We start from the raw sequence: 23,671 nt of genomic DNA on the forward strand, positions 1-23,671 counted from the left end.
ATGTATGTACTGTTTAGAATGTTTTTCATTATTGCAGGGTGTTATCATTTTAGGACTCCCCCCCACATCTAAACATGCCCAGGACTGCATCCTAAAACGTGCACCTTTTACCGACTATCCTGCTTTGAGCATTCTTGTTTTGCAGGGTTTTCTGATTCTAGGACTCTCTTCCTACATCTAAAAATGCTGGCCGGGGGATGCTGGGAGATGCCTGTTTCGACAGAAAACTAATAATCCCCCATCCAATTCTGTCCTTGAATTGTTCGCCTCCGGCTAGATGGCTTTGGAGGCACGTCAGGCGGCCTGCAAACGTTCATTTGGCCGGTGTGTCTCTCTCTCTGTGTGTGTGCAATGCTCCAAAATTGGGGGCTTAATTATTATTATTATTTTGCAAAGCAAGCTGATGTCTAAGAGGCTGCTGCGTTCTGTATCGCAGCATCCTGATGGGCTTCTGCTGCTGTCCCTGCTTTGCATCGCTTTAGCCCTGGGCCCCAGAGGCCTCCTTCGCGCTTGCGCAAATTCTCTGTGCTGGACAGAGCCCCCCCTTTTCTCTACACACTCCCTCGCCTTCCATGCTCCTCCAGGTGGCGCATGCGCGCAGCACCGGGGAGCTGTCAAGCCCTCTCCCCTCCCTCAGTACTCCAGGGCTGCCCTCCTTGCTAGATGCTGCTGCTGCTGTTTGTCCCTGCTGCTCTGGCCATTTTGCTCTGGAGGGAAGCAATGAGGAGGTAGCAGCAATTGCCACAAGAGAAGGTGTCGGGGTGAGAGGAGGAGACGACCCCCCCCAAAAAAAACCCAGCAAAAAAAGAGGCCCAAGATCCAGAAGGTGGAATTAAAACACACAAAAAAAGCTAAAAAGCTGCTGTCTTGGCCAACATATGCTCTTTTTTCGCAACCGTCTTGGAGGGGTGCTTTCCTTTTTTTGGGGGTGGCAGGGCCAGAAAAGGGGGGCCTGGACCCCAGACCCTTGAAAATCCCGTCCACCAAGCCCCTCGGCCGCCCCGGGCTGGATCTGCCGGAACCATGAGCTGGGGGAAAGAGTTGTGGGTAAGTGACCCGAGGGTGTGAGGAAAGAAAGCGGAGAAGCGTGGTTTTGTTTTTAATTTCCATTTATTTTTTTGCAGCGTGTGTGTGTCTGTCTGTGGGTGGGTGGGGGCTATTTCTGCATGGCTGAACAAGGGGAGGAGAGAGCGGTCGCCTTATTTCTGGGCTCAGGAGGTGGGGGGTGTCTACCCTGTTAGGGATTCCACCTGCGTAAAAAGATTTTTAAAAATGGTGCAACAAAGTTGACCCTCCCCAAATTGATCTCTCTTCCCTCTCCTCCTTTCTGTCCATGCTTTTTTTCTCTGCCTCCCAGTGAAATAACGGTTTCCAGGATTAAGGTCCAGGACACCGCGTGTTCTCTGCAATATAGCATCACTGGTATTTCTTTCTTTCTTTTTGTTTTCCTTCCTTTTTTCAAAATAATAAATGAATCCAGAGATGTTCAGGTAGTTATTGAGAATGGAAAAGGGGTCATGGGGGGAACCCAGCAACTGCACGTCTCTTTCATGAGCTACGCAATAATCCATCCTTTTCTCCCGCAAAATGTGGACCGTTATCATTGGAGGCTTTGGGGCCGTGGAGATGTCTGGAGTGTGTGTAGTGGGGTGGTGGTGGGGGCGGCAAGGCGCCGTTAAGTTTCCGATTCAAAAATTGTCTTTCTCAACGCAGAGGAAGGAAATTAACCGGAGGTATTTTGCATTGCAGCTAGCCACAGACTTCTGTGGCAGGGTGGAGGAAAAAGAAACGAAAAAGAGAAGCAGAGAGAGAGAGAAAGAGAGAGAGAAAAAGGATTGATACGCATGTACAGGCGTGAAAGATTCTCTCTCTCTCTCACTCTCTCTCTGATGAAATCAACTGTGTTTCAGCATCTTTGGGGATGTTCTCTGGGAGAAGGATCCTGGTGGTTTCAGCCAAGAGAGGGAAAGAAAGAAACAGATCTTTTTTAAAAAAATGTAGTTAGAGATCTAAGCAGAGAGAAAGATGCAAGGGCTGACTTGCGTTGGCCTCTGGCTTCATCAGCACCCCAACGAAATCTCGGTGTCTTATCCACGTAGCTCTTCTCCAGCGGGGTACCACCCGCCTCTGTTTTTCGCATACCGTAGCCCTTTCGCGACATTCACATGCTACTCATCCAGCATGTCAATGCTAGAAAACAACCCAAAGTGAGCTGTTCTCCTTCCCCCACCCCCTTTTTGCAGGATTTAAGAAAGGGGAAAGAAAAAAGGTGGCGGAGCAGAAATCCACTTTCAAAGCTTTGATGCTTTTCCTCTCCCCCCCCCTCCCACTTCCATTTTGTCAGAGGTTTGGCAGAAAAGCCAAACCACGGCTTTGATGCATCCTAAAGGATCCAGTTTCCAGAGTTGTTAAGGAGGAGAAATGCAGCACAGCTCCCGGGAGGTGTGCAGGAAGTGAGAGGCTTTTACAGTGCCATCTTATGCATGTCTCCTCGGATGTAAGTCCCATTGAGTTGAATGGGACTGCCTCCCAGGTGAGTGTGTATAGGATGGAGGCCTTGCTTAAGGAAACCCTGGGTGAGAGGGCGTGACGAAACTAAAGGTGCAGCTTTTATTTACCTGCTTGGGGTGGGGGGGAGAACTTAACACCTACTGACGCCGCAGAATAAAACAGCAATAATTCTATCGCACCTAACAGCTCCTCCTCTATCCTCCCGTCAAAACAAATCTTATTGTATGCCTTAAAATGGACTGGGAAGATCCAGGTTCTGAATCGCTACTCAGCCATGAACCTCAGCTGGGCCGGTTGGTCTCTCTACCTGCCTGGCCTACCTCGCAAGGGTGTTGGGATGATACAGTGCGGCGGGGGGAGGAGGATCCAGGACTCTGCCTTGAGCTCCTTGAAAGAAAGACGAGATATAAAGGCAATGCATCTTTTTTAAAAAAAATTCCCTTGGGCTGGGGATGATGGGCGTTGCAGTCCAATGCATCTCCAAGGACATCAGGTTGTGGAAGGCTGAGCTCTGTCTCGTCCTGCAGGCTGTTTCCCACGCTGGGCTCTTGGGAAGCCTGAAAGCAGAATGTGGATGCAATAGCCCTCTCCCGCTGTTGTCCCCCTGCAAATGGTACTAAGAGGCATATTCTGTTGAATCTGGAAGCTGCATACATGGCTGGCATTGAGGCATTTACCACGGCTTTGATGCATCCTAAAGGATCCAGTTTCCAGAGTTGTTAAGGCCCATGCCCCAGCAGAGATCCCCTTGGCGTTGCTCCTCCTCTTCCCCATTGCAACCTGCTTGTTCGCCGGCCTCTCCCTCTCGCTGAGACAACAGCGGTGGTGAGAACTAGGAGCAACAGATGCTGTGGCCTCCTTGCTCCCTGGCTCTCTGCCTGCCGAGCAAGGAAGTGATGAGGAAGAGGAGGAGGAGGAGCAAGAGCGACTGGGGGCCCTGGTGTTGAGTAGAGTCACTCAGAGAAGGAGCCCATGGAGGGTGTCTCAACCAAAGGCCCTCCAAAACTTGTAGCCAGCATTGGTTGTAGATGGCTGTCACAGCTAGTAACCACTAAGAGGTCTCACTTCCACCATGAGCCTGCTTAATCCTCTTGAAAGCTGCCTAATTCTGTGGCCATCACCACACTGTGTAGAAGGTAATTCCATCATTCCTTTTGCCCATCCTGAATCTCCCATCGGACAAAGTGTTACGAGAGAGGGGAGAAATACTATCCCATTTCTTAACCCCTGGCATAATTTTACAGACCCCTGCCATGTCTCCCCTTAGTTGTTCCCCGCCACCCCCAAAAGGCCCCAAATGTGATTGCTTTGTCTCACAGGGGACTTCCTGCAGCCCCCTGGATCAGTTTGGTTGTCCTCTTGTACACAAAAAGTAGATGATCTATAATGAGTTGGATCCAGATTTATGCCGGATCAACCGTGCTGCCAGGTGTGGACGTCTCCTCCGGTTCCTTTCCACCGTAGCTCCTCCATCCCCCTGAATATGCAAAGCAGAGAGGAAGGACACCCTGCAGAACATAAGCAGGAATGGGAGATCCCTAAAACTCGGGCGGAGGGACCTCCCAAGAGCGGAGCCCTACCTCTAAAGGCAATCCCCTTCCTCTCATGGAAGGCAGATCCTGGATCCCTCCTGATACTTCTGTACCACATAACGTCACGAAATTTCTTCGCCTATGATGGCGGATTGTGAAGCAAACTCATATGAAGGGTTCCTTTGGGCGAGTGAACTGGGATTTGTGGAGACACAAACTATTTTAATGATAGGGGATTAACGCCGGGTGAGGTTTCTGCCTCGGCCAGACGGTCGGCCAAAAGGAAACGGAGCTAGCGGCGGATGAGGACGGATGAAATTAGTGGATTGTGTGACGGTCGGATTTCAGGCTTGTGGGCCAGGGCCGGAGGCCGAGAGTTGTCATTGGTTGAAGGAGAGGAGTTACGTTGAGGGGTGACTAGAATTCTGAAATCGCTCAGCATCTCCAGAATGTTGGCCATCCTCCGGCGTACGAGGATCTGTTTCCGTTCGCCTGAAGATGCGACGGCCCCACGCTGGGTGTACGGTCGGTTCAACCGGCTTTTTGGAAGGAGACGCTCAGAGTCTGCTTTCTAGGTAAACAGCTAATTACAAAGTCGTCTGTCTGTGCAGAGATTCCTGTGGCGGACGCTAAATACAAGGAGCGAAAGATCAGCTGATGATGCCATGTCTGATTGCCGGTAATGGCTGTTCTGTCGGCCCGATCGTTGCGAGAGAAATCCGGGGCGGGAAAGGAACGGCATGTGCTTGGCTGCAGGTGGATTCTTGCCATAACAGCCGGAGGCCAGGCCAGGTGGGACGCTTCGCCCCTCAACCCAGTTTTGGGAACGACACCCCCCCTTGAAACAGCAGGGGCGTAAACCTTGAAGCTCGCCGTTGTGGTTTTGAAAGTCTAGCGCTCGGGGCAGGGGGCCTCTGAGCTGAGTCAAGAGCGCCTTGCGCAGGAGGGTGGGAAAAAAGGCCGGAGGACCTAGCTGATGTACGGCAGCTTGTGTTTGCTGGTGTTTGGGGCTCCAAACTTCTGGCTTTGGCTCCGCCCACCAATGAAATGTGGCCCTCAAGGGCTTCTCCGAAATGGAATTTGGCCCTTGAGCTGAAAGAGGTTAAGCCCCCAGCCATAAAATATTTTTGGGAAGGGGGGATAATTTTTCTCAATTTAATCCCCCACCGCTTGCAGGGTCATTGACCACAGGGTTAGGGAAGATCCATCCATCCAAGTTCGGAATGACAGGGGACCATCAAGAGGCCGGCTCAGCGTTCCTGATTCGTGTCCTGCCCCTTCAAATGGGCGCGTTCCGTTGCAAGAGAGATGCTACCTTTCCCATATTTCTTCAACCTCTAGCTTAGCCCCTGGGGAACGGAGGAATCTGGTAGCTCTTTGCTGGGGAGTGGGGAGAGACATTTGGCTCAAAGGCTTCTAATTAACGGCTCCCTTAGTCCAGAGGTGTCAAACCACTTTTAGCCCATAGTCCACCTTCCATTTCGAAGGGCTGCGTTCCGGCCAAAGGCAAAACAGGGCAGAGCCAATAATTAAAGAAATACCAGTATCTGGTAGCTTAGTTTCAACTGCTGATAATGGGGATAAAAACTTCTCAAAAGCTGGGAGACCATCAAAGGCACCGTGAGTTTTTTAGGGAAAACCTGTTTCTCTGCGAAATCGCTGCAGCAGTTGCCTGGACTCCCTATTTTTGGCTGGACCGGTTGTGAGTGTCACTCAGAAAGGGCGCTGCTTGCAGGCGGGCAAGTTTTACCTGCTGTAGAACAAGTTTCTTTTTCACATGTCAAGTCGAGATTTGATCATTGCCAGCAACCTTTCCCAAGTTGGGGCTGTCTGTATGTGCTGGACTGCAATGCTCATTATCCCCAGCAGCTGGGGATGATGGAATTTATAGTCCAACCTACCTGGAGGTGGGGGGGAAAGCGATTTTTGAGGGTACCCATCCTTTGGCAAGCACCTGCTCCCTCTTCTCAAATGGGCAGGATTTGGCCACGTCTGAGAGGTAAACTGAGCAGCTGTTACAAGCGAAAACTCATCAGGGGCCTTTCCTCTGAATGGAGAAGGCGTGAAGGGCACGGCCTGGGAGACCAGCTGAGAGCAACGTACGGTTTGAAGGTTTGGTGTGTGTTCCCTTGAGGTACTTCTGTGTGAGGATTTCAGCACACCAAGTTTCTAGCCCTCAGGAAGTATTGCAATTTGAACCCGTGGGAGAACACTTTGAACAGTTCATAAAAGAAGAAGCAGAAAAAGCAGGTTGGATTATATCGCCAGTTTCCTGGCTTTTGCCTGGTTTCCCCCCACCCTTTCTATGGGGGCAAAATGCTTCTCCCAAGGCTTAGAAAGAGCTAAAACACGACAGTCTTTTTTGGTGGAGATGTTAGCCCCACCCCCTTTTGCCTCTGGCCCCGCCCACCCCTGGGAGGTGGTTCCCGAAAGCTTCTCTGAACAGAAATTCGGCCGTCGGGAGCTGAAAGAGGTTCAACATCTATTGAGATTTTCAAGGCCTCGGACACGTTTGAAGGGGATGGTCTCCAAACAATGCAAGCGCATCATATTTTAGTGGGCGCCTGTCGGGTTCATGAAAACCTTTTAAGATAATTGCAGGGCAGACGTGTGCAAATTTATTGTTTGGAATACGTTGTCCATTCTGCTGCAGGGAGCATTGAATACGTGTGTGTGTGTGTGTGTGTGTGTGTGTGAAAGATAGACAGACGAGCAACAGTAATTTCGAAATATATTTGGAGCTAATTACTCTATTGTTACTCTTCTATATTTTAACCTACAACTGCATTCACTGTTGCCTGGCTGTTGTGCCACTTTTACATCTCTCTTTCTCTCTGAATACACGAGCGTAAAGCCCATGTTGCCATGAAGAATGCAAATGTGACTCAGGCATAGGGAATCCCCTTTCTGAAATTTGCATGTGGTGCAGCCCCGCCTCCTCTCTTGCACTGGCCAATTGGCCACCTCCGTCTCCTTCCCCCCCCCACCTTCGCGCCCCACTGATTGGCTGAGCGGGGCTGTCCGTCACCTGTTCGGCGCAGTGGAAACGAATAGCCATTAAAGCTCGAGCTTTGAACTTTTGCGAACTTTTGACGTTCTCTGCACGTTTCTGCTCAACCTTCAGTTTAAAACAAAAATGAGCCAAATCGGTCTGGTAGATATGGAGTAATAAGCCTTACACTACTGTATTCTTAGATAAGACATAAATGCAGATGTTTTTAAAGCTGTTTGGCTCCAGAAAAACTAATTCAAGCATGGCCAAATGCTGGGAATTCTGAAGCTGCTGGGGTTTTATTTGCTTTGTAATAGTCACAAAAACCATGTTTTTATTGCTGTGAATCAGGGACATAATTTCTGAATTTCTTGCTTTAGCAGTTTACCGCCAAACTTCCCACAGCCTTTGTTGAAATCTGTTTTATATTGAAATATTCTTAACGTGGGGGGAGGGTTTCCCAGGGTTCGTTTCTTCAGCATTTACACATGGAAATCAGCCGTGCGCAACTCTGTTGCTCTTGAAACAGGTAAACCCATTATTGGCTGAGTGCACATTCCTATGCGTGTTCAGACAGGGGAGGAAAAGTCTCCAACTCCCAGCGTTCCCCGGGCAGCCATGCTGGTCATTGTAGGATAGGGTGACACTATGAAAAGGAGGACAGACTCCTGTATCTTTAACAGTTGTGTAGAAAAAGGAATTTCAGCAGGTGTCATTTCTGTGCATGCAGCACCTGTTGAAATTCCCCTTTCCATATAACTGTTAAAGATATAGGAACCCTGTGCTCCTTTTCGTATGGTGACTCTATCTTATGGTCTCAACCTGGTGTCCTCCAGATGTTTTGGACTACAACTCTCAGGATTTCTGACTATGGGCCATGCCAGTTGGGACCAATGGGAGTTGAAGTCTGGGATGTGCCCAGGTGACTTGTAGTTCTTTAGGCCAACTTTCTACAGCCCTACTAGGGCAGATATACTAGGGTGACCCTATGAAAAGGAGGACCGGGCTCCTGTATCTTTAACAGTTGTATTGAAAAGGGAATTTCAGCAGGTGTCATTTGTATATATGGAGAACCTGGTGAAATTCCCTCTTCATCACACCTGTTAAAGCTGCAGGTGCCCTGCCCTCTTTTAAATCTGGTCACTCTAGTATAGCTCCTGCAGCTTTAACTAGTGTGATGAAGAGGAAATTTCACCAGGTTTTCCATATATACAAATGGCACCTGTTGAAATTCCCTTTTCAATACAACTGTTAAAGATACAGGAGCCCAGTCCTCCTTTTCACAGGGTCACCCTATTGTAAAACTTTCTCCTGTCTGAACATGCATAGGATTGCACGCAAATATAATGGATAGATATACAATGACAGTTCAGAGGAAAACAATCATAAACAACCAAATCTTACTCCTGACAAAAAACAAGCAAATATTCTAAATAAATTTCATAAATAAACTTCCCCGGCTGTAGAAGGTTCGGCACGCCAGGAGAAAAGCTTCTAACCTAAGCTTTTCCCTGCTGGTTTTCTACCTGCAAGGAACCTTTGGGTAAGGCGTGGGGAAGCATTCAGCCCTCTTCAGCCTGGAGTGGTATAGTCCTGCCACCCAGTTTCCTCACCTGAGGGAAAACCAGGCCCTCTGCTTGCATTGCAAATTGAACTGAACTTCACCTCTTTGGTCTACTCTTCACGCCCCCACCGAAATGCCGGCACTAGCCTCTTTTGGGGAAATAAAACACCAGCCTGTCTTCGTAATGACAGGCCTGAGGCGGCTGCGTATATATTTGTGGTTGCCGAAAGCTGCCACCCCTGGGGAATGCTGGGTTTGAAAGTGTGTTAGCGGCCAGGCAGTGGGATGACCGGGAAGTTAGGATGGGAGGGGGGAAAGACTGATTTCTTTATTATAGCTGGAGAGAGAGGCAGAGAGAGAGAGAGACAGAGACAGACAGAGAGAGACAGAGAGCAGGCTGGGAAACACTTGAACCAACCTGGTTTCAAGAAACAAAATGTGTGTTCTGTGTGGCCCAGTTACGACTGCAGCATGGAGGGCCTGGTTCTTCCTCAAATGTCCTCTGTATGCCTGTGTCATTACCGGGCTCCCTAACCGTTTGGGGTCAGGGAGCACATTGGGATTTTTCAAGGCGTTTAACCGTGGGTTCCCAATTCCGGGTTGTCTCTCCCCCACACACACACAAAACCCAGAGTCCCGGATTTGGACATCACGATAAACAACCCACGGATGGAGCGTCCTTGAGCTGTTTCCCTCCTGCTGCTGCTGCGGGAGAAATTGAGCCCTGGAATCCACCACGCTCGCTGGAGAAATCCATTGGTAGGATGGGATTTGATGCATTTTCCTCAGCTCGACCCCTTCCCGGACTTTGTTCTGTTTCCCACGGAGGTGCCTGACTCCGTCTGCAATGAGTCAAGCCTGTTTGTGGATTTTCCAGGTGTTTTGCGCAATTTTTGGAAGGATTTGTGCACTTTGCACAAATTTCTGGCGAATTTGCATAACCGAAGGCCGGATTTGCTCGAACGAGGTGGGCAAACAAATGTGTTTTCAGCTGTCGGAAGGCGCAATCCAGAAATGCTTAGAAACTAGCACTGTGGCTCTCGCTCCGGCCCAGACAATGGTGGTGGTGAAAAGGAGGAGCAGGAGACACCGCGGCCCCCTGGCTCCCTCTGCCTTTCCAGCAAGCAAGCAGGAGCCGGGATGAGGAAGAGCAGGAGCAGGTGACAAATGTGGTGAGAAGGTGGACTCACGGAGGAAGGGGAGTGAAGTGGAGCAAGTCCAGGGTGATTGCGTCAGCAGACTCCTGCTGCGGTGTGGGCCTTAGGAAAGTGCCCCATCGTGCCGACCCTTCATGCCAGCTGTACATGAGGGCTCTGTAAGTGCAGGACCAGTGTCAATGGTAGCCATGGATGGGCATGTGCTGATGGCCTTCACAAGAGCAGGGGCCCACTGAGAAGAACACCTGGAGTTGCTCCTCCTCTTCCCCATTGCCACCTGCTTGCCACCGGCCTCTCCCTCTCGCTGAGACAACAGAGGTGGTGAGAGCTAGGAGCAGTAGATGCTGCGGCCTCCTTGCTCCCTGGCTCTTTGTCTGTTATGCAAGCAAGTGGGAGCAAGGAGGAGGAGGAGCAGCAAGAGAAGCTGGTGACCATGGCGGTGAGCAGGTGGACTCAATGAGGGATGGAGACCATGGTGGGTGTCTCAAGCCCCCTCCAGAAACTGGAGCCGGCATTGGTAGAGCTAGTATTTCGTGGCCGTTCATTTGCATCTCTGTGTGTTTTGGGGGTAGCGTAGCATCCTCAGGAGTGAGTTGTAGCTGATCCTTTACAGTAGTACTACAGCTACTACCAACGTGTGTATTACAACAGCAGACATCCCAGACCGTGTGTGTGGGAAGACTTGGCTCATGGCTTAAGCGAAAGGAGTGCATCTTCTGTCATTGTACAGCAAAATGAAAGGAATGAGCCAGAACCTGCTGCCGCTGTCCACGAAAGGTTGCCCAGCGGCACCTGGTGCTCCCTGGGGTTAGTGGGGAGGAAGGGGGCCCACACACCAGAAGTAAGGGGGGCACTGTCCAAAATGGGTGGAGGCACAGCTGTCTGCGGAATTCCCCGCCAAGGGAGGCTGAGTTTGCGTCCCCTGTTGATGAAGCCGCTGTTCCGTAACGTTGTACACGTGGCTATTCTCGGGGAGGCGGTCTCGTACTAACCTGAGTCAAAACAGATAGCAACGGGGGCTACCTTTACATCTTCAAATCGCCCCCTGATTAGTCATGCTAGATTCGGAAAACTCCTCCGCCCTTTGCTCACTGAAGGGAAGTGAGCAAGCAGGAAGTGGTAGTTACTAGGACATTTTCTGTTCAGGGGGATTCTTATGAAAGGAAACTGTCGCTGTTTTCTGGTGTTCATGCCTCAGCGTTATCTCTACTTTCAGTGCTGTTGATGTCCCTGATCCTTGTCGTTGGTGCACGGGCAAAAGGACTTCCCAAACGTAGGCTGCTGAAATGAAAAAGGTTTAGTGATAACCAGGTGTTCAAACTTTTGGATCCAGTGTTGCTATCTAAATTCCATGGAAAGATGGGAACCCACTAAATATTTTCCAAAGGAACATAAAAATTCACTCCTGGGAACCCCAAATTTTCTCCTTCATTTATTTGTGACATGCGTATACCACTGAAGATAATATTTTTTTAAAAAAAAAAAAACACCTCAGCTGTTCGCAAGAAATATTACAATGATATAACTAAGTGACACAAAGACACAGACTGTCAGAGGTGAACTTCTGGAAATCAAAGAGAGATGGACCACATCTTAGTAAGTTTGAATTCAATTCACTTCCAAAAGTCATGAAGGAAGAAACAGCCTGACAGACCCATTTCAGAAAATCACAGGTTGCGTTCCTCGCTTTCAGTTCGATTCCAGGTATGTGACGGGCTGTTTTCCCCCCACAAAAAGGAGAACCAGTCAGCGTTGATTATTTATTTTTATTTATTAAAACGTTTGTATCCCGCCCTATATCACTAGGATCTCAGGGCAACGTACAGATAAAATTACACAACAATATAAAACTATAAATATACCCAGCTAAAAACAAATTAAACCATTCATCAAGCTAAAACCAGGATAGAATTTAAAAGCAGTAAAACCCAATTAAAACAATTAAAACAATGTGCAGGCGTGGTGAATTTAGCCGTCAAAGGCTTTGTTTAAAAAGCCACGTCTTTAATTGGTGCTGGAATGAAGTCAGTGCTGGTACCAGTCGGGCCCCCAAGGGGAGGGAATTCCACAGTCGGGGTGCCCAACGCCCGTTTTCCCCCCTTCTGACACCTGTCAGACATGTAAACCTGCCAGACTGGAGTGAATTCCAGCTTTGCAAACCCTGTGAGGTCTCAAAAGCCTTCACTGCAGGTATTTACAATTTTTTTCCTCTACTTTGCCTCTGCCCACCCCCCAAATAGGAAACTCTATTTTGTTCCATCAGCAGTGACATTTAGAAGCACGCACCAGGGAAATTCAGGAACTGGACTTTACCGCTTCAGTTTGGGGAATCCCGGGTTCAAATCCTCCTCCCTACAGATTCCCCCCACCCTGGAAAAAAACACCCTGTTAGCAGAAAATGAAAACATCAGGAAGAAATATTCCAGTCTACAGCAGGCTACCCGGTGCACTAGTTTTCCATGTGCGGGGAGCACCGGGACTTACTCTCCATGGGCATAAAAAGCTTGCAACACAACTGACACCAAATAAGCCTGCTTCAACCCACACCCACCCACCCAAAAACCCCACAACTTAGCTTCTATTAATCCGAGAATTGTAATTTAAATACATCAAGACTAATCCGCGGGGAATTTCCTAGTGATTAATTCCTGGCTAAAGAAACTGGTGGCACAACTCTCAACGTTAACCCAAGGTAGTAAGCAAACACAGAGAGAAAAGCCCTGTTTCAAGAGAATAATTATTTATTTAGAGATGAACGCCTTGCAATTCAGGCATGTGGAAGCTCAGCTTCAGGGCCAAAACCCGGCCTTCCCTTGTTCAAAATCCGGCCTTCCGGTGTTCGCCGGATGGCCACGCCCCCTTTCCGAATCCCTGATTGTTTGGCGGGTTTCCGGTGCTCACATGTGGGGCCTCCCTCCTGGTTCTAAATGGTTGAAATGCCTCCCCTTAAGGCTTAGTTTGCTGTCAGTAAGAGCTTTAAACAAAGTGATGTTGATATTTTGGCTCCTCCCCCTTTGCCTTTAGCCACGCCCACCTTTGGAATGTCCCCCCCCCAAGCAATTCGCTGAAACGATAATCCATCTGTTGGCTAAAAATGTCGGCTAAAATGGAGTCTTTCCCAAAGGGCAGCTTACTAGAGGTGGGGATTTATATGTGTTTCTACATGTATGTGGAGGCGTGTTGAAGTTGTGTGACTACCTGCAGGTGCAAGGTTTTCCCCCCCATCAGTACCACAGCACAGAAAGTGTTCAAAGAACCCCTCCCTTTGCTCAGTCCTGATTATCTCCCGCCCCTCCATCCACATTTACAAATAGAAATAAATAAACCTGCAGTGCTGAGTTATGTGTTTCACGTAACCTCACACAGTTTGGCTCAAGTTTCTAGCCCCTGTGACTGCGAAAAGGTACTTGAAAATGCTTGGTCTGCCCATAACGAACTGAAGTCGGACCACGATTTCCAGCGTTGGAGGGGTGTTCCTCTCCCCTTGGTCTGCAAAACCAGAACAAATTCTGCAAATTAGTAAAATGTGGCAGAATCGTGTTCACGGGATAAGAAAGAATAACCATGCAACTTTCCTTCCTTCAGGTCATTTCTGCCAACTTTTTCTTGGTGCAAAGTGGGACAGACCTTGGTGCGGAATTATAGTTTATTAATATTCTCTGGGCACGTCCACCTCAAGAAAACGTTTCTCTCTTGCTTTGTGTTGCAGACAGCTCGTGTCGGTTGGGGCCGGGTTGTTTAAGGATTTGCTCGGGAAACAGTAAGCTAACAAAGAATGCTTTTGTGCGAAATCCTCTTTAGCAGAAAATCTTGAGCGGGTTGTGGAAATACAAACTAAGTATGACTCTTTGTCTTGGTTTTTTAATTTGTGTTGAAACCAGATCGGCCCCGATGAATCGGTGCGATGTCTAAAATGAATTGCTGTGGGGGTTTTCAGCACTTCTCATAGAACATGTGGTTGGTTTTGTCGGAATGTGTGAACTGGGGGACACTCAAAGAGATGGGATAACGGTGTGTGAAATCTACCTTTTCGGAGAGATTTTTTTTTAAATGTTGAAGTCAATGGACTTTTTGAACAATCACTCCTAGGATTGAGCTTTTGGCTGTGGGTTTCCTGTTCCTACTGATTTAAGATATTCAAAAATAATATTTTAAAAAATAGAGGTTGACATGCTGCGATGCACAGGTTTTGTGTTTTGAAGCTCAGAACCCACCTCTACTTCGTACTTTGGTTCATGGGAATGTGACTTTTCTGTTAGTCCCACCAGTTTGCCTTCTGGGAAATGAGTGTTTTGTGATGGGCCATGTCTACCACAGCAGCCATTTTGTGAATGGGGAGGCCCCGCCCCCATGGCAGCCATTTTGTGAGAGCGCCCATGACAGCCTCAAATTCCAAATGTGCCCAGCGACCCATAAAATTTGGAGACTCCTGAGCTAATTATTATTTCCCCCCTATTTTATTTACTCAGAAAAAAGGCTACTTTAGTTCCCTCATAGTCAGTCCTATTTACTTTATATTACACCACATACTATTTCTAATATCCACTTGCCTGCATCTTGTAGAATATTCTTGTTTTTTTCAGACCAGAACTATATAGTACAAGCCAAACATTTCCCAACCGTTCATTTATGTATTACATTTCTGATCTGCCCAATAACTAACGTTCTCTAGGTGGACTGAAAACAGTTGACAAACTAAAATGGCATCTAACAGTTAAAAATATAAAATATGCAAATGCTTAAAAGGATAAAATGCAATATAGTGCAAAACAACAAGAAGCACAGGAATTGATAAAGCAAGCCATAATAACCTAGAATTAGGACTCTTAAAATGCCTGGGAGAAAAGAAAGGTTTTGCCTGGCGCCAAAAGATAACAATGTAGGTGCCAGCCGAATCTCTTTGGGGAATTTATTCATAAGCGAGGTGCCACCACGGAGAAGGCCCTCTGTCTTGTAGCCCCCCCCAGCTTCCTATGGTGGGGGCACCTATAGGAGAAGCCCCTGAATCTGTCAGGTACATGTGTGAGGAGATGTGCCTTCACTACACATTTTCCACATGATCCAAGTAAAAGAGTTGTGACACTCACAGGGGAGAATCAGCAACAAACCAGAAGTGTGTGCTTAACCCTTCTGCACCCGCCAATTCTTCCCGGCAAATGCCTCCCTGGGCCGTTTTTCAGGCTTGTCTCCAAACCCCCCAGATGTAATCCTGGTGGAAGGAGAGAAATGGCTGAAGGGCAGGGGATGCTTAAAGGAAAGAATCAGCCATGGGGGGGAAGGGTTAAGCACCTCTCCCCTCTGCTACCTGATTCTCCACTACAGCTATTCATGTTACCAAGTGTCTTCAAACGTGTGGCTTTCTCCAAAGACTCAATCTTCTACTACTGGCATTTTTCAATGCATCCCCCCCCCCCCGCACACTCACAAGGAAACAAAACCTAGTCTGTTAATGGGGCAGTTTGCAAATTCGGATTCTGACGCCTCTTCCCTAATCGCTTGAAAAATATCACTCGTATCTTATCTTTGATTTGTCGTAGGTTTTTTTTTTCATGCCACACGCCAAAGCGTGCCATCTGGCCTTCCTGGATCAGCCAACCAAGTTTGACCTTAATCTGGAGTTAATATTTGTTTTTCGGCCGATTTCACCCAGATCTGATTTTGACTCGGCGCAGACAATAGCGTTTCTTTTAACTGTGGGGGGGGGGGGGGCAATGCCCAGATTAGTCCCTTTCGGGGGTTGTCTCCTTTTAAGTGCATAGAAATATTTTCAGTTTCGATTTGTTGGACACGACCTTGGTTTTCGAACTGTAATCCCTAGGGATCGAACCACAGGCATGGGGGGGTCCCAAGCTGGTATTATTTTTGTATTTTGCCCGTGCCCTTTTGCCTTTGACGCCGCCCACCACTGGCATGTGTCCCCACCCCCAGAGTTTCTCCAAGATGGAATGCGGCCCATGGACTGAAATCCATGTGCTACAGTGATAGGTTTCTCTACAAGCGATGCCCGGATGTCTTCCGGAGCTTAATGCTGAGAGAGATCCATACCCTTGACGATCTGCCTTGGAAGAGTTACTTACCCTTCGATGCAAATTAATTCTCCATTTGCCAAATGGTTGTGCAACGCTCTGCTTAGAGGACGACATCAATATTAAACGGGAGCATCAATAAACCTCTTGGGTAGCCCTGGAATTTCAAACCAAGTGTTGAGTTGTCAGCGGATCGCAGTCATTCGCGGACGGCTTTTTGAAAGGGGCGACGCGGCGCTTGGGGGCATGACCTGGCCGACGTTGAGAACGGACAAATCCCTTTGATTTCACAGGAAGAGTTTTCAAGCGTGGGCTGGACTCGGTGGGACCTCAACCACGTTCAATTTGTGCAGGGTGGATCAATGTCGGAATTAGACATTTGGAGGGACCCTGTTCAGATCGTCTACTTCTGAACAAAATCAATTTGCAAGGGGAATACAGTGACCACCGTAGTAGATCCAACCCACTCTTCACTGATACTTTCGGCTTGTGGGCCTCCCTGTGTGCTGTAGATGATGATGATGATGGTGGTGATGATGATGATGATGATGATGACGGTGATGATGATGATTATAACATCCATCTTTTCTTTTGCCAAGAAGCCAAGGCAACTTACATGGACTCGTCATGTCCATTTTATGCTTACAACAACCCTGTGAGGTAGGTTAGGCCATGAATCAGTGATTGGCTCAAAGCCACCCAGTGAGCTTCACTGCTGAGTGCTGACTAGAACCCGGATCTCCCATGTCCCAGTCCAACACTCTAACCACTACACCACACTGCCGCCGTCCATTTCAGCTGCTCATTTTTTCAATCTTCAAAGTTCGATTTGTCTCAAACATTGAGAATTCCTCCAGCCTTCAGTGTAGTCCCGAAGATTGAGACGAATTTTGTTTTACAAATTTGCATGAGAATCCCTAAGCATTTTGGGGTACATTTCTGCTAATACATGCATTTTGAATGCAATTTCTGACTAAAGTACGCAATTCTCATCATATAATGCATTTTTGAGCATGATTTGCCCTAATACGTGCCCTGTTGCATGGGTTTTTTGGTTGGAGAACTGCCCTGCCGAATTCGGAGATGTGCGAATTTCTCTCTTGTTCCTACTCAGAAACCTGGAAAATCAGGGTTGATTATCTCATGAGCACTGACACACATAGAAAAGGCTCCCTGCTTGCAGAAATCACACCTCCAACTTGTGGAAGGTGACAGGGTGGAGTCAGGGTGCCTGTCTTGGCTGTCTCTTTTCGCACGTTGTTTATTCGCAGAAGTCGAATGCCTGGATAGGGCCGGAAACAGGGCTATAGGCATAAGCTGATAGGATTCTAGATTTAGAATCCAGCTGGGAATGATGGAACTTGCAGTCCAATACATCTGAAGGACACCCAGTTGGGGCAGGCCGAAAGAGCTCTTTGGAAGAGGAGCTCCTGCAAAAACACGGCGTCATTTCATGGCTATTTCAGTTCTAGCGAAATTATTCACTCTGTCTTTTCTGTTTGAGGCTGAACAAGTGCCTTTGTCTGCTTTTGTTGGGTCAGCGTTCCACGCAAATATTTCCCCTTTTTCTTCCACCTACCTCCTTGCATTCATTTAAATCTGTGGGGGACTATTGTTAACTGGGGGGGTGGGAAACGAGATAGCAACTCCTTTTTCTTTCGAGAAAGCAATATGGAGTAGCACGTGGCCATTGAAACAAGAAGGTTGTTTTGGTTCAAACCCTTTCCTTTTTATTATTTCAGTGTCCCCCTGCCCCTTCTTCAAATATAGAAGATTTCTTTCAAAATCGAGTTGGGAATCTACGTGACTTTGTGGATTAAAACTACCTCCTGCTACACTCTGCTTGGTTTTACCATGATAAATTCATTGGGGCCAATTAATACTAGCATTTAATCCCTGTACGGTAACATCTGGCTCACTTCCACGATGCTTTTCCTAACCTGTTGCCCCATCATTATTTCTCCCTCCATATTCCATTTCTCCAACAACTACTTTTATGGTGTTTTTCTCGGTGCTTGCAATTCCCATGTGCTACAAAGATGTGTTCGTTCCAACCTGGTGGTATTATAACTTCTTCCAGTGGGGCCCTCTTTGGTATTTTTCGTCCCACCCCTGTTGCCTGCTTTTTACTTGCAAGGATTCTGATGGGACTTTCAGGAAATCCATGATTTTTGATGTACAGATATTTTTCGCTGTGCACTTACACAGCTGCGCAGCTGTGATCAAACATTTTACCTTTAAAGTATTCCTGCACAACTGAAGATGTGCATGCAGTTAGCCAACATTTTTCTTGAAAAAGAAAGAACCAGAACTCCTCATATCTTTCTCTTCCCTGATTCTTCTACTCTGTGCTCTTTCTTTCTCCTCACCCACAGTAGGATCTACGTTTCTTTCCCCTCCTTCTCCTTTTCTTTCCTGCTCTTTCCTGGCCCTGATTTTCATGGGATTTTCGGGCAGAAAGTCTGTGATTTATTTAATTTTTGCGGCATTTTTCACTGCACACCTACACAGCTGTGCAGCAGCAAATAACAGCACGCTTTCTTTTTAAACCCACATTCCTGTGCACTTCATTCATCGCATGTGCTCCCAGAGCAGCAATTGTGTTTTGAAAAGATACTAAAGTGTAGGTCAGTGTTCCCCAGCCTGGCGCCATCCATATGTTTTGCGCTACAACCCCCATCAGCCCCAGTTAGCATAGACCATGCTCAGGGATGATGGAAATAAAACCTCTAGAGGTCCCAGGTTGGGGAAGTCTGGTGTAACTTCTCCCATGGAGATAGAGATATCGGAATTAAATTGGTAGACATATTCAGAATGCTATCCGACGTTTCAAGCTATTATACCAGCTCGACTTTTGTATCCTTTTTCTAAGGATGCTAAAACAGCACAAAACATCAGTGGTTTGGATTCACATGTAAACCATGGTTTATTGTTACATAAGTGAGCCACGGTGCTTGCAAACGCAACCCTCCACTCTCTCACTGAAGCGATTGCAAAGCTTTCGCGGTTGTTTTCAACTCACCGCAGTTACTTGTAATGACTGAACCTGGACAAACTGTGGTTAGTTTTAACTATAGTTTAGGGAAACAAGCCAACTTGCAACTGTGGTTTATGATCCTGGCTTGTTTCCTGAAACCATAGTTAACATGAACCACAGTTCTTGCTTCAGACATGAGAAGTAACTGTGGTTAGTTCAAAACAGAAGGAAAAACTCCCTGTCTCTGACTCTCAGGCACAATGGAGAAAGAGAGGGGAGGACGGCCGGGTTGGAGGAGAGCAGAAGGGGAAAGCGCTTGACCCCAAGGAGTACATTACTTCATGGGCAGCCATTTTGAATTGGTTCAGCAGAGGCTGGTGACTCCAGCGTCAGTGGGGCTGTGAATCCACTCTGGGTTTCAGTCCAACCCAGCCAGAACTCTAAAGGACCTCTCCAAGGTGCTGAAGCCATTTTTGGGCTGTGGCTTTGTTTGACTTTCCTCTAAAAGTATAAGCTGGCCTTCCCTTACCTGATGCCTTCCAGATGTGCTGGGCTAGAATTCCAAGAACACCCCCCCCTCAGCCAGCTGTCCAGATGGAGTGAGATTTTGGCGTTGGAGTCCTTTGAAAAATGCAGTGATGCCCTCACACATGTGCTGAGGTTGTTGACTTCCTTTGCTGAATTCCACAGGGATCAGCCGGTTGCCAGCAATCTTCCCGGTCTCCTGAGTCATAGAGGTGGAGCCAGGAAGGATTTTTTTACTCATTCTTTATGACAAAGCACAATGCCTTTCTGTGAATCAGCGGTATCCACAAAACTCTGGATTCCTTTAGGAAGAAGAACACCGTACTCTTCCAAATGCATTAACAACACACACACACACACACACACACACACATTTTTTTATTTATTTATTTATTTACAATATTTATATACCGCTCCCCATTGAAAATTTCAGAGCGGTGTACAAGATAAAATGAAAATAAAAACAGAATAAAACAATTAAAACGGATTTTAAAAGAAGCAAACGCAGTGACTCATGGCTGGACATTAAGGAAAGGCTTCCTGGAATAATTATGTTTTCAGGAGGCGCCGGAAGGAGTACAAAGTTAGCGCCTGCCGGACCTCCATAGGCAGGGAATTCTACAGTAACCCTTTGCTGGAAAACATATTCCTACAACTTGAGGGACTTTCCATTTGATTATTATTATCATCTCTTTTCTCGCTCGTGGTGTTTTTTCTAGAAAGACATGAGGGCCTTTGCCAGGTCATGCTGTCTTTTACTGATTCAGGAATTTCCTGACAATTGAGCATGTTTTAATTATGACTGCTTTCTGGGTGTTGGTGGGCATGTATTTTGGTAAGCCCAGTTTCTGAAGGTTTTCTGTATAGTTTTTGGATGTGATGCCAGTGACTGATGTGACTAATGGGATAATTAGTGACTTTTTTTCCTGTTGCCATAGTTTTTTAAAAAATTCCAATGCCAGTGATGTATTTTCTCTATCTCTCCTTTCCTCATTTTTGTCATTAGGTATTGCTATGTCAATGAAGTATGTATGTTTTTCTTTTTTGTCTATAACTGTTATGTCTGGTCGGTTGCAAAGTGTTGCTTTGTCCATATGAATTGTTCTATCCCAGCATATTTTATTATCTGCATTTTGCAAGATTGTTGCGGGTGCCCAACTGAGTCCCAGAGTGGGAACCAGGGGGAGGGGTCCACTGGAGTCCTGGGCCCAGTCAGCTGCTCGTGACATCCCGAGATAGAACACCCATCAGGATTGAGACCACATTGTATCCTGGACACCCTTTTTTTTTTTTGGTGCGGCTCAGCCCAAATAATTTATGGATTCATTCCTTTCATCCCCTACCTTTTTACCAAGCAAAATGGTGATCCAGGCAGCTTACAATCATAAATAAAACCTGATTAAAAAAATAATAAAACGGATGCATTAAAACACAATTAGAAACACAACAATAACAGAATAAAAACCGCATCCCAACCCAATAGATCCTCTGATACGCCGAAAGCCTGCTTGAATAAGCAAGTTCCGTTTCTGATTTCTTTTGCTTGGAAAGCGGCAGGCCTTTCTGACATATGTTTCCAATTGTGGTAAAATCACACCGTACCGAAAGCCTCAGTGCGCGTGTAAACTTACTTTGGGGGGATTTAACTGCTATTTCAATTTGGCTCACGTCTGTGATTCCTCCCCCCTTCTTTTTCTTCTCCCCGTTGAAGCGAGCTTGCTGCCGATTGTGGGTTTGACCGTGGTTGCCTTTGAACGTCACCCTCGAGAAAGTTATGCCCTCATTGGTTAACTCCTCCAAGGGATCGGACGTGGGGCACGTTGCTCAAAATGGAACGGAAGTGATGGAATGATGATTGGGGGGGGGAGAAATGCACACAAGCCAGGAAGCTGCCAAATGATTGGTAGGTGGGGGGAATGGGCGTGGACGGAAGAAGACAACTCCAGAAGGCCAAATTTGCCCCCCAGGTGGGCAGAATCATTTTCATAATAGGTGTTTTTTCTTTGCTAATCTTTGGGAGAATACAGTCCAACCCAATCAAAAGGAAGACACTGTGCTATTTGTAGTGTTGTAAGGCAGCCTTCTGCACAATCAGGATTATGTTCTTAAAACAAAGGAAATACCATCATATTTATATCCTGCCTTTTTCTCCTCCAATGAACTCAAGGCAGTGTACATAATCCTCCTCTGCTCCATTTTATCCTCACAACAACAACCCTGTGAGGTAGGTTGGGCTGAGAGTCTGTGACTGGCCCAAAGTCACCCAGTGGGTTTCCATGGCCAAGTGGGGACTAGAACCCGGATCTCAAGGCTCCCAGTCCAACACCTTAGCCACTACACCACACTGGCTCTATACATTCTTGACATGCTAAATTTTAACACGGGGGCATTCTGGGGTGCCACTTATACTTGCTACTTGAATCATGCCTCGTTTTCAGTTCCCGCAAATCGTTCTCAAAAAAAGGTAGTCAGCCACCTGAGAGAGCAGCGGTTTAGGCATGTGAAACTAAGCAGTTCCTTTTTAACTCACCACCGACATTTGGACTTGTGCCTTTCCTGAAAGGGGATGTCCACCGTCCCCTGTTGCCTGAGATCTGGGTTCCATTTTGTGGGGTGCGCCACGTATACGAGGAAAGGCTCAAGCACACAGGTGTGGCGTGCGAGTTAACTTCTAAGCACGAAAAACCAAAAAGGTGAAAGCAAACAAGTCAGGGGAAAAGAAGAGAGAAGCAGGTTCTCAGGATGCAAAGGAATTATTGATACAAACCCCAGCGCAGTTTGGAACGGGGGGGAATGGTGCAGAAGCTGGGCAACCCACCAAAGGATTGGTGGGCAGGAGTCAGAGTTGGCGCTAGGGCAAGGTGGGTTTCGCCCATGGGCCTAAGGTTGTACACCCTGCACGGGATACTTACAGGGAACGCTGTTCTAGCCAGCTATTCCTTCCACTTCCAGGATACAATAAGCTTTGTTTATTATTTGTTTCCGTTATTATTATTATTTACATTTATATACCGCCCCATCACCGAAGCTCTCTGGCGTTTTACAAAAGTTAAAAACAATGAACATTAAAAAGAAATATACAAAATTTAAAACCATAAAAATCATAAAATACAAACAAAAACAGAAAATATCCATTTATAAACAACTATTCTGGGGTCAGTTAAAAAACTCAGCTTATGCTGTTAAACGCCTGGGAGAAGAGAAAGGTCTTGACCTGGCGCCGAAAAGATAACAACGTTGGCGCCAGGCGAGCCTCGTCGGGGAGATCGTTCCATAATTGAGGGGCTTCCACTGAAAAGGCCCTCTCCCTGGTTGCCATTCTCCAAGCTTCCCTCGGAGTAGGCACTCAGATGAGGACCTTAGATGTAGTGCACAGTGTACGGGTAGGTTTATGTCGGGAGAGGCGTTCCATCAGGTACTGCGGTCCCAAGCCATGTAGGGCTTTATAAGTTAAAACCAGCACCTTGAGTTGGGCTCGGAAGCGTACAGGCAGCCAACGCAAGAGGGCCAGAATCGGGGTTATATGCTCGAACCTTCTGGTTCCAGTTATCAATCTGGCCACTGCATTTTGCACAAGCTGCAGCTTCCGAACCGTCTTCAAAGGCTGCCCCACGTAGAGGGCATTGCAGTAATCAAATTTGGAGGTTGTTTTCCAACTTTAGCCACTGAGCATGCTGAGTCCTCCTTGAGATTTGGGGCTGGGTGGGGAGATTGTGTTCCCTTTTGGATCTTTTCTATTTATCTTAAATTCTTCATACCTTGGGGTTCACCCCAACTTACTGATTCCTCCCCTTTTGGCTCCAATCTGGCCTTCGCCCAACCGCCTGCGTTTGCCGTCAGCGGGAATGAGAACAACCAGCCCGTGTACCTGTCAGACCTCAGAGAAAAACCCAGGCGTTCCCCCCACCCCCTCCTCTCCGCTCCTGTGAAGCCAACCATTCGCCAAAGGTCCGTGTATTCCCAGGACGCGCCAACGCAACCTCTCATTAGCGGAGCGCTGCCGACTTAATTAACCGACACGGTTTATTATGCGGAAAGTCTTATGACATTCGAGGCAGCTGAGCCAGGCAGAAAACCTTGGGGGAGCTTTGTGCTTCTCTTTCCTCCCAGCCCCCAGCCTCCGTCCCCAAATCCCGGGTTTTCTGAATGCTTTTGCAGCAGTTAAGCAGTGCCGGCCAACCTTTCGGAGAGAACGCCACGAGCCCGAAGGATGAGATAATGCCGCTGTCTTGGGTGCTGCTTTACACTGGTTCTCCCTGCCCCCCTGCCTGGCCGTATTTTGCCTCTAAGCTTACGGAGTCAGGCAGCGCTCAGGGCAAGAGAAGGAAGCAGATCTATGACTAGCGACGTCTCCTTATAGGGAGCATCCGCAAAGCCAAACCTTGCT

The 23,671-nt window shown here is 47.5% G+C and overlaps 1 protein-coding gene across 13 annotated transcripts in view; it reads left to right on the plus strand.

Annotated features, from left to right (window-relative positions):
• Nucleotides 1-670: 670 nt before the first annotated feature.
• FNBP1 (formin binding protein 1) overlaps nucleotides 671-23,671 on the plus strand; it is an 84,510-nt gene continuing 61,509 nt past the window's right edge. For all 13 annotated transcript variants that reach the window (XM_063144855.1, XM_063144853.1, XM_063144854.1 and 10 more), the window contains exon 1: nucleotides 671-1,047. In XM_063144855.1, coding sequence (XP_063000925.1) covers nucleotides 1,024-1,047 — 24 coding nt within the window. In that variant the 5' untranslated portion in view covers nucleotides 671-1,023. The remainder of the gene's footprint in view (nucleotides 1,048-23,671) is intronic.

Source organism: Elgaria multicarinata, chromosome 19 (genome assembly GCF_023053635.1).
Source record: "Elgaria multicarinata webbii isolate HBS135686 ecotype San Diego chromosome 19, rElgMul1.1.pri, whole genome shotgun sequence".
Classification (NCBI taxonomy): domain Eukaryota; kingdom Metazoa; phylum Chordata; class Lepidosauria; order Squamata; family Anguidae; genus Elgaria; species Elgaria multicarinata.